Source organism: Paramormyrops kingsleyae, chromosome 3 (assembly GCF_048594095.1).
Source record: "Paramormyrops kingsleyae isolate MSU_618 chromosome 3, PKINGS_0.4, whole genome shotgun sequence".
Lineage (NCBI taxonomy): Eukaryota > Metazoa > Chordata > Actinopteri > Osteoglossiformes > Mormyridae > Paramormyrops > Paramormyrops kingsleyae.
The window spans coordinates 5,383,572-5,394,538 of NC_132799.1; the positions used below are offsets into that span (position 1 = coordinate 5,383,572).

A 10,967-nucleotide genomic window follows, 5' to 3' on the forward strand; every position below is an offset into this window, starting at 1 on the left:
TCCGACATAATGGAGCAATTTTATACGAACACACAGATACAAACACCATTTATGCAAATACAGAGAACAAAGGGAGGTCTTTAAAGGCAGACGCATGTTTTATGCATGCAAAAATCAAGGGATGTTTTGTAACAGAACTGACATCCATATTACATCAAGCTAAACCATCAGACAGAATGCTGCACAGATTCCAGCTCTCGACCACAGAACCGCTGGTACTGTTCCTATATGGTGGTCTACACACATATATTTTTAATCATTTCCTACAAAACAAAGCAAAAGCACGCTCCCCAAAAAAATACAACCTTATGCATATAGAAAAACATAATCATGCTAACAGCCACAATATTTCTGACTTCAACTAATCTGTTGAGAAATTTAAATTAACCTGTGGGCTTGTTTATGAACATGAACTAACATTTAACTTAAAACCTACTGCCTTTAAATGTCCTCAGAGGTCAGTTAAATGTGCAATTTCTCCAATCATAAGAAAAACAAAAGTTGCAGAACCGGTGGTTTTACATACTGACTTCTTAAATTATGAAAACCCACAGGCTTTGATGATTATGTGAAAGTCAGGTCACTGCACTTAACCACCTTTTGCCCTCCACGCCCAGAGCAGAAAAACTCATCCCTCAGTTGAAAAAACAGCCCGGAGATTTTCTAACAAAATGTCAACAAGTGGTTTATCGGAGTCATACGGGGAGCAAATTTGTTGGCTTTAAGCACCAGCCGGCCTGGTGCCTCTTATGTCTCACGCAACCAATAATTCATCATCATGGAGCGTGAAGTACCCTTCGAAAACAAATAATAAACACATATCACATATTTTGTAAGGGTGACGTGCAGACTAGGTTCCGCATACAGGGGGAGATTTTTTAAACCTGTGTGGCGCCTTCAGCTACAAATGAAGCCATAAAGCTATTTGCTGCTCACATGTTGGATGAAAGCCTATTCAGACGCCTTACAAAAAGATGCAAATTTGGGAAAGGCGTCGAGCATTCGACTTCTCCGTTCTTCCTGTTAATCACGCCGTTTGTCCAAGACTCTCCTGCAGAGCGGCCACAATGTCTTGTAAGATATGGTTTCTGTTTTCTTTGGTTACCTAGAAAGAAATGGGAAATGCTGAAATGTATGCCTTGTCCAACATTGAATCCCATGTACTGTCCTTGTCTTAGAGTGCCTGGCTGGATCAAACCCCAGTATTGGTTGGACCAAACCATATCCTTCACTACCTGCGCATGACTGGAGGTCCTCACAGAGCAAAGTCAGAATGGCCAAAAAACAGAGTGGAGTGGTTGGTCGGTCATGTTCTGATACACATATGAGGTCCGGTGTGATCAGGAGCCAAAGCCTAACGCTGCATGACCCATATGAGCTGTCAACATCCCATAGAAGCGTCAGCCATTCAGACGTTCAACCAACCAGCTCCCACAAACCCACATCTGCAACTGCCAGCCCATGAAATAGTCAGAAGTGGCCGCCTGGTCTGTCTGCAGAGGAATGAGGATATGTGGTGAAACACAAATGCTTTTTCACTCCATTTCCCTGACAGTTATCTTGCCCGCAGACATCTGAACAGAGATGAAGTTGTTTGTTCACTGCTGGTAAGAGACTTCATGGGTCTCTCCATAACAATCGTGTAAATCTGCAGCGGGAAAGCCTGGAGGGTCAGATTTTTGATGTTTTTTGGCTGTACCTCAGCTCTTATTCGCCTTACTAGAATTAGTACCAGGACAGGACCTAAATTGACTTGAAGCTCCATATCGGGTGCCAGCAAAATCTCCAAAACCCTGTAGATGCAGAGACATTCATGGAAGTCCATCACAACCTAATTCCCCACTAGCTGTATTTTGACAGAATGACCCTTGATTAAATGTGAGTCCTGTTATCGCAAAATCAAGCTCTGAAGAACATGGAGACATCTGATAATGAGCAAAGCTCTCTAATGACACACTGGAATTTGGGCTTTCTACATTTCGTAAACCTGAAACCCCCAAATAAAATTAGAATTGAGCTATGAACCTCTGACCACTGTGGCAGCATCACATAAGAAAAACATTCATTATCAAAAGAACACCATTGACTGACAACCTTGACTAGGGACTTGTCACTGACTGTTTTGTAGCCTATGCTGTACCTGTGCACTACGATGACAAAACAATGACCATTTCTGGAGATCTGGCTCAAAATGCATTAACCATCAAAAGCCCAAATAACCTTCTAACACTGGATTAAGGCAGACAGTGGAAGCTGCACAAGTGCCTTTCTGCTGTTACTCCCCACAAAATACTACACATTTAAACAGCTACATAGGAGATCCGCAGGAGAAAGGGTAGAATCGAAGGTGCTCACAATGAAAAGTTTGACATCCGACCTGCTCCGCACCTCCTCCACCAGCCCCAACGGCCTGCCCTTCGGAGCAGGAATGGTGCCAAGGACGGGCCGCCCAGAACTGCCCAACATCTGCCTCACCGCCCGGATGAAATCCTGGCTGAAGAGCTCCATCTTCCCGATCTCGTCGATCACGAAGACTGCCCGGCCCCCGGGGCTCGCCTGCGGGGGTCCCAAGGAGGCGTGGAAGGTCAGCGGTGGACGGGAGGACTGACAGACAGCGTCATCACCACATGAGCACATGACGGTGGAACAGCGTGACCGTGAAGCATTAGACCGTAACAAACACGCTGCGCACTCCACAGACATTAAGATATGAACACGTCAGTGCTCACCAATGGCATGACTCAACACAAACAAAGAGGGAACATGCCACGTACGCACAGGCAAATGAGTCACCCCTTAGAAGACCCCACTCCCATCACCACCACTTAAGAGCTCAACCCCGCATTAATCACTGTGCAATTTTCTACTGTCAAGATGTCTTACTGCCTGTACATCACTGCTGCCCAGGATTAACGGTGAAAAGAAACGCGTATATAACATGTCTGTGAATCACCCGAAAGCAGCTCTCACTTTATAAAATAAAACTCCTAAAAGCTGGATAAAAGCTCAAAGTGCAGGTTGTTTGTATACCGGTGGCTGAGTTTTTTTTTTTTATTAAACACAGGGAAAATGTTTTTGGAGGCTGAGGTTAGTAGAGCTTCTGTCCACACCCAACAGTGACTGGTGGGCATAAACATATCACATTTTAAAATATTATAATAGTACATTTTTCCGAACAAGACAGAAAATGTGTTGTTTAACGACTATAAAATTTTATTTCATTATTTATTTTATTTTTATTTCAAAGTTACTTGTTCCATAATTTAATCTCAAAAATAGAGGAGGTTTTACCAACCAGTCCAATAATAAAATGTTGGTACTGTTTTCTGTCTGTAACGGTGTTTCCCAACCCAGTCCATGGGGATTCCTAGACAGTCCACATTTTTGCTTCCTCACAGCACCCAGCCAATCAAGAGCACCTGGTAAGGGTACAATGGGAGATGGGAGGGATCGAAACTGTGGGTACCTGGGTTCAGAAACGCCGGTCTAGAATTATGGCAAGTCCACGACAGGCAAGCTCAACCGTGGTTTTACTGCTGGGATGGTCTGAGGGAGAGAACCTAGAGTGGACTTACGTTTCTGAAAAGTGGAAGTGCCAAGCTTTCAAAAGACACCAGATCTACCAGATACTGGCCAACCCTGTGCTCGCGTCGTCCTGCAGACGAGCCAGACGAACACCTGGGGGAAGCAAGCACAGCGTGAAGGTCAACCAAGCTGAAAGGAAAGCTCTGTCGGAGACAAAAACAGTAGCAAAGGAGAAAGGGAAGGTACCCAATTCTGGAGAGGATCCCTCTCTTTCCTGTCACAGAGACAACATCAAATCCAACTCTTCTCCCTCCTTCCCTGACCTCCTCGGTGTAAAAGCCTTCAACAGCCACTCCAGATGATGTCAGGGCTTCACAGGCCTTCTGGACCAAGGTGGTTTTACCCACACCTAAATAAAACAAACACGCCATAAAAAAATATATATCACATTTAATGCAGTCACATGGCTGTTGTACAATTTTATCCAAGATGAGTCACATGACTTAGAATATCCAATTTTGATATATCGGCCCAGCTGTATATTTTTACTGCTGCCTGGGAGATGCTCCAGTTAAAAGATGGACGGGCGGGCGGACGAGCGGACTGATACTTTTACTTACATACTTCAGGTTAAATAACCAGGAAGTTTATTTTAAAGACACAGATGACTTTTTCATCAGCCACTGTATAAAATGTTACTGGAAACAGCAAATACTGTATTTATCAACATTGTCTGCCATACACTAAAACTAAAAATAAGTCATTATTTTGTTACTGCTTATTCGTGATGATGGCAGTGTTTGCATCTTAGACCTGATATCAGGAAAGGTCACCTGTCAACACAAGTCGACAAATAGAGAACCTAATTGAAATATTTCAGATAGGAATCGACACCATTTCTGGATGGAATCCGTGCAATCCAGACCACTGGTGCCGGCTACACGGCGGCACAATAAACAACGCCTGTCCGCGCTGGCGGCACGCTAATCACGTACTGCTTCCAGAAATAACTTTCAGCTGAACTGTCATTTTCCAGCATCAACGTGTCATAATGCTGCCTTTGATTCGCCTGAGAGGGTCCAAAACGGAAACCAGCATCGACCACAAGTCAAAAGGGAGATAAACCCAGATCACAATGCTAAGATACCAATGTGACAGCGATAGCAACAGTACAAAAACACTTTCCGTGGCTGCCGTCAGAGCTGGGGGAGAGACAAGCAGATAAGGGAACTAAAAGGATTCCAGTCTGCGATTATTGCACAACTCATGTCTACAGTTTACAGCTAGTGTCAACAATGAGCAAGGTATGATTGGAAGCCAGAGTATAGTCACCTGTCTTCCAAACTGAGTGGATTTAAATGTTAAAAATATTTAAACTTATAGTATTTAAGATTACAAATGCAAGGTTATTAAGCAAGTTCACTTAGCTTTTTTTCTCCATAAGGAAATTACATTTGTTACAGGTCACTCACTGGAAGCTTAGCCTAGTAGCACTAAGTTGGCTGAGTGACAGCTGCATGCTTGTTATGTGTTATGCGTCTTTTGTCACTTCTGGACAAAAGCATTTGCTCAGTAAATGTAAAGATTTGAAATATCTTAGTTTCTTGTTGTGCAGATGGGTTTTCTCTGACTCTGTCAGGTTCCCTTTCCAAAGGGAATGGCAGAGGTAGCCAGTAACACTGATGGCGTAGAAAAATCTTTTTGTCAAGAGTGATCCAGAATTCTCTAACTCGTGCAACTGATCACACTAGCAAATAACTGCCCACCAATCTGGTGGGAATGAACATGCATTGGTTTTCATTACTGTGGTGATATCAGAGCCTTTCGCACAACACACAGGGCACAATGTAGGGCACATCTGAGACAAAATGCCAGTTCATCACAGAAAGCATGCAGTCATACTCCATCAAATGACAGGGCCAATTCAGAGACACCTATCTACCCTGGCACTGTTGGAGCAAACTGTGAAATAAGCTGGCAAAGAAACACACAAACATAGGGACTGTATGGACTCAGGACACAGGAGCAGAATGATGCCTTTTCAGGTGTCACAGGTCAACTGATACATTCTCCCTATGTAGCGGCACACAATTGTTCCATACTTTGATAAAGGCAAATACAATATTTGTGAGCTGGATTTAAAGGATTTTTTACAGGATTTAAAAAAATATTTCCATACCTATTTCAGTTATCTTCCCTCAACCTGTCAGTCTGATTAGTGAGATGTCTACTGGTCCTTAAACGTCCACTCCAATGGACCATCGTTAACATTAATACAACGCTATTAACCGCGACATATTCTAACCCACAATAATGTTAGTGGCGCTCGCGCTGGTAACTCCTGAAAAATCGAGCGCGAGCGAAGTTGTCATGTCTTAACGCTGGCTAATAGCTGAAGTCAAGTAATAAACGTAACCGACGTTATATCTCTTTTGGTTAATTAATCAGAAACAAAATCCCAAAGAGCAAAATGAATTGAAATAAGTCTGGTGCTACAGCTAAAACATGTTAACGTCACTCAGAAGACTCATACACGTGCATACATCTTCTAAACGCTTATCCTGGTCTTGGTTAGGGGGAATCAAACATGTGCGTTCAGTAAAGCCTGGGTACAGTCTCTCCATAAACCACGGGAGGATCGTATTTACCAGGGGGTCCCGTCAGAAAAACGTGCTTAAACATTCCCGTCACCCAAGTCGCTGCCGCCACTGCTCCTTCCCGGAAGTGCAATGCGCGGCCGCACCGGCGGATCTATCGGGGGCGCGCGCGTACACATTTTCCTCGTGCTAACTGTTGTAGGTTGTATTTTTCTTTTCGAATACGCAGGTTAAGGATTTTCTCATAAGTACACTATGATATATCTCAGCTGCAGTATTGAGTACTTCGTGTGTTTTATAGTTACAATAATAGGAAATCGTTTTCCAAGACATATTTCCTAAATTACTGTCAACTCCTTTTCCTATGAATTGTTTGATTATTGCAAGTAGTCACGTGCAATTATGTACAAGTATGGAACAATTATTTTAGTTTTCAGGTACCAAACTTTAAAATTGTGCATAGTAATATATTGTATGTATATTTCAATGATAAAATTCAACGTTTGTATTATTGAAATTAAGATGCTCAGTATTCTGTCAGCGTGAACTATACATGTTTAATCAGAAACAAGCTTTCAAATCAAAACAAGGAAATTTAATTATTTACAACCCCTTAGATAATTTAGGCCAGTACCATACCTGTAGTATTTCATATCAATGTCCTTGAATTCCATCAGCATAAAATAGATAAATAGACACTTGTAGAAGATGAGAAATCCATTACTTGAGACTTGGTGTATTTTGAGTAAAAATTCCAACAACTTAATCTCAACAGTACATTCACCATATAGTTCTATTCATATTATACTAATTCATTCGGGAAAATGCTTCCATCACAAACCAGAAAGCAGATTTCTTACAGTAATAAAATATCTAATAAAACAATTCAGTATCCATGTTTATTAACGCAAAGACAATAACTGAAGTGATGCTGGTCATCAATTTAATATTTGTAGCAAGGGCTTGTTAAACCGATCAAATACAATGACCACAAACAAACAGGAAGAAGTCAAAACAGTCTCAAAGAGTATATCCTGGGAGCTTATTAACTATGAGTTCTGAGACATGGTGGTATTCGCTAACAAATCCCAGCGAGCCAAGGGCATCTTCCATTTCCTCGTCTTCGAGATCAATTGAGGTCACCTTTGGGTCAGGTGAGGGAATAGATTCCGAATTGTCAGTGGGTACGGAGGAGTCTACCATCGATGGGGTGTCTCTGGAGCATCTGGTGAGCTGGGTGCCGGACCGCTTGAGAGGAGAGATAGAACGTTCCGGAGCAGCAGTGGAGGGAGCCTGGACTTCCTGTTGAGGTCTTAACCTACCAGAGTGGGTGGAGGCAGACATACTCTCACCATCATCCGATGAGCGGCTGACAGGGAATTTCTGTATCCGGGGTTTTAAGACATGCGTGCCTTGCAGAGACCTCTTGGGGGAGATGTCAGCTTTGACGGGGACAGGAAGGGCTGCTCTTCGACGACTCTGAGAATCACTGTCTGAATTGAAACGGTCCATTAAGACATCCTGTCTATCACTGTCCAAGACAGGATCAGGGCTGCTGAAAAGGTCCGGAGAACAACTTTCACTGAGATCAAAGCTATTAAAATCATCTGGATACTCAACTGGCTCTGGATTGCTGCTCTCAGAATGAGAGTATCGTGGATCTGGGCTGCTAACTTTGCCCATCTTTTCAGCTAAGCTGGTACTATGAACTTTAGTTGGATGGCCAACACCACTGTGAGACTCCTCTTCATCACTGGTGTCTGAGTGCTCTCCCAGTACAGACGGAATGCGGACCTGCACATCTTTGTCCTGCTGATAAATTAACATTTTTGTCTCTGGGTTTCTACTGGAAACAGCATGAAGAGGTGAAGAAGTACAGACTTGACTTCTGCCTTCAGGTTTGGAAGAACCATTCACCTGTCCGCTCCTGGTTAGGGAAGGAGTACAGTCCAGCTGAGGAGCACCTACTGCTTCACTGGAAATTCTCTGAACATGTTCAGCCATCTTATTTCTCCTATTAAGAACCTCTCCCACCTTCTGTTCGCCTTTGGGTTCTGCCCGAGAATGACGTCGGTTTTTAATACATTTTAACTTGTCCACCTGCCCCTTACGGCGCTGCTCCCTGCGCTCCTGCACCCTCAGCACCTCAGGGTTGGTCTGCTGCAGTCGGAGCCGGAGTGTGTTAGTCAGACCATACACCAGTGTCCTCTTTGGAGGTGACTGCTTCGGGGGCTTGGCAGGCTCTGAACGCTGTTCTGTCCTCCTTGTTTTCTGAGTGGAAGAGGATGGAAAGGCTTCAGAGCACACCAGGCATGTGCTGTGCCTAGCACTGGGACCACGTGACATCTTGCCTCCCAGCGTAGGTGATGCACTGGCATTGGGGGCCCTTGGCCTGCACCCCTCATCTGCAGCAGCACCACAAGGTCGGTCAGCAGACGGTTGGCACAGCCTGGCCAGTGGCTGGATGGGGATGGCTATCTGCTGCTGGGTCTGAATGTATAACTGAGAGAGTTCTGCCAGAAGCGTGTTCAGTAACGGCATTTGTCTTAAGGCATCTCCAAGTGCTGCTGTTGCAACAGTAGTCTGCTGAGCTAATGTGCTGTTTGTGGATTTTCCCTTTGAATGACATGCCACGCTCTGTGCATGGTTACCCTTTTCATGCTCTTGAATTTCATCTTCAGAAGAACTGTTCTCAGCCGCAAGAACTTCCATTCCGAAGTTTCCTGACTGGTATCCATTAGAATTGCGTTCCTTTTGTACTGTTTCTGAACGGCTATAATACAGTGGTGGAGGACAAAAAATATCGGGATTCATTTCATTTTCAAAGGTGTTTTGATTATAATGATGGTTAACAAGCTTTGTTTTCTTTTTTGTATGTTCAGTTTGTGTCCCGGTTGATTTAGCGCAGCCAGTTTTTGACTTTGCGTCCGATACGATGAGGTCGATCAATTTTCCTTCTATTTCAGCTTTTGGGCTAAGTACTGAATATTCATTAACTTGTGGTTTAATCGCTGCAGGATCGCCTTCACTATTTACCTTGGTATCAACCGCATCTGAAAATAAGCTGCGTGTAGGTGTCCTTTGCGCAGAACTTACTTTATAAATCCTGCTCTCGGGAATGTGGGGTATCAAACTCGCCCCCAGGCTTAAAAGCTTATATCCTAACGAAATATAACCTATTTTGTCTCCCATTAGATTGCAAATTGCAAACAGACTGCGCTCTCCGTGAGCCGACGGAGTGCAGATACCATTCTCGTTAACGTCCGCTTTGATCCTGTCTGTCAGTTTATCTAAAGGGATTAAAGATCCTCCTACAAATTTAGAAACATTACTTCGTAGATCTAAGACCATTACGTAGAGAGGCGTGTTGGATAGATGCATATGAAGTGTATCAAGGCGTATTTTGAACAAGCATGACTTGCCCCTTTGAAAACTATACTCAGAGCTTGCAGAATGAGGTTGATGCAGACCGTCGGACGCTGATATGTTTTCCTTTTCACTGTCGGAGTCGTCTTGGGACACGGATTCCTCAATATCTTTCGGATAAACGAGTAAAGTTGGGAAATCTAGAAGCCGCACCCCTACCGCAGGCTTCAGCTTCAGTTTGTCGATCCGTATGAAGTCCACCATCAACTCGAAGGAAAACAAGGTTTCCAGCGAATCAGCCATTTCAAGAGATCTGACTTAAAAGTTAATAAAACGCAAACTAGTTATATGAACACTTCGGAAATCTAAAATCAATAAATCACATTTGACCAGTGTAAATTCCGACTTGTGTGATTCATCTTATTGTTTAATAAACGATATTTCGATTAATAAAAATCAGACGAACACCCTAGCAACAAGAGCCGCTGCGTCGCGTGTTTACCTCGCAACCTACGCGCGCCTTAAGGCCATCATCGGAATTCTGGGAATTGCAGTTTAGGGATTAGTTTCAGATATTCACAACTGTGGAACTCTTGTAAGCAAGGACATGGTTCAGCATTGGAACATGGGGGGGGGGAGATCTCCACCCATTTAGGGGAGTCCAGGGGGTTGTATTGGCTGGTCATTACGGGGGGGTTACACCCCCCATAATTTACGGCCATGCTTGTAAGTGTACCTGAAATTCTACGACAAGAGATATTTCACTACATGTATGTGAAATAGGGAAATATCTATCAATATAATATTGACCGATAGAGACGACTTCACTAGATTCTACGCTAAATTATTGAAGTCATGCCTCACACTGATACGAAGTTGTCTACTGCAGTTTATGCACATGTGAACAAGATCTATATTTAGACCGTGTCTTGGGCCAAGTTGATAAATTTAACTTTTTGTTGAGAATAGCGATGCAGTTTTACTTGTATGTGTTCCCTTCGGTGTTTCCAGTGCTCTGACCGTTTATTTTTTAATGAATACTGTTTTGCAAAGTAAAATAAAGGTATTAATGACATATAAATGATCTGGACACAAGAATATTTTGTGGTATTTTTGTAAGAACATGATATACTTTTTGTCGCTCAGCTTTTATTGTGTCTTTATCCTTATTAGGATCAATGCATGTTACCTGTGGAAGGAAAAGTCTAAACATCGTTTTCATAATACATTAATTCAATGACTTGATTTCCATGCAAGAAATTTAAGGCATACAGACTATTCTTGTGAACCATGCTTCCAGTGCTTCCAGAATTCCTATTTATTCAGCTATGCGCGAGCGAGCTGAGCACTGTCTGCAGCTGCAGAAGCTTAAAAACGGTTTGCGGGACCGCCGGAGGAGGAGTCGGGGGCGGGGAATCTCGGATCCCTCCAGCGAATCGATGCGAGCCATGGGCGGGGCTCCAGTTCGACTCCGCTGTC

The 10,967-nt window shown here is 43.4% G+C and overlaps 2 protein-coding genes across 3 annotated transcripts; both read right to left on the bottom strand.

Annotated features, from left to right (window-relative positions):
- On the bottom strand, window positions 1–6,278 carry ntpcr (nucleoside-triphosphatase, cancer-related). Of its 2 annotated transcripts, none has more exons than XM_023796231.2 (5): window positions 6,174–6,278; window positions 3,772–3,934; window positions 3,576–3,678; window positions 2,389–2,556; window positions 1–1,105 (listed from the first exon to the last, which is right to left on the bottom strand). In XM_023796231.2, the coding sequence occupies exons 1-5, from the start codon at window positions 6,205–6,207 to the stop codon at window positions 1,028–1,030; spliced, it is 546 nt and encodes a 181-aa protein (XP_023651999.1). In that variant the 5' UTR covers window positions 6,208–6,278; the 3' UTR covers window positions 1–1,027. The 2 variants fall into 2 exon arrangements, with proteins under 2 accessions (XP_023651999.1, XP_023651998.1); XM_023796230.2 differs by having other exon boundaries at window positions 2,356–2,556.
- Window positions 6,279–6,654: 376 nt separating this feature from the next.
- Window positions 6,655–10,027, bottom strand: map10 (microtubule associated protein 10). Its single transcript, XM_023796229.2, has one exon. The coding sequence runs from the start codon at window positions 9,789–9,791 to the stop codon at window positions 7,143–7,145; it is 2,649 nt and encodes an 882-aa protein (XP_023651997.2). The 5' UTR covers window positions 9,792–10,027; the 3' UTR covers window positions 6,655–7,142.
- Between the last annotated feature and the right edge of the window lie 940 nt (window positions 10,028–10,967).

Coding starts and splice junctions, on each gene's coding strand:
- ntpcr (XM_023796230.2), bottom strand. CDS start 6,207: ATGTTTAAGCACGTTTTTCTGACGGGACCCCCTG. Junction 2,557..3,575: donor CACTTCCACTTTTCAGAAAC/GTAAGTCCACTC, acceptor GGACCCCCGCAG/GCGAGCCCCGGGGGCCGGGC. Junction 1,106..2,355: donor CGGATGTCAAACTTTTCATT/GTGAGCACCTTC, acceptor ATTTCTTTCTAG/GTAACCAAAGAAAACAGAAA.
- map10 (XM_023796229.2), bottom strand. CDS start 9,791: ATGGCTGATTCGCTGGAAACCTTGTTTTCCTTCGAGTTGATGGTGGAC.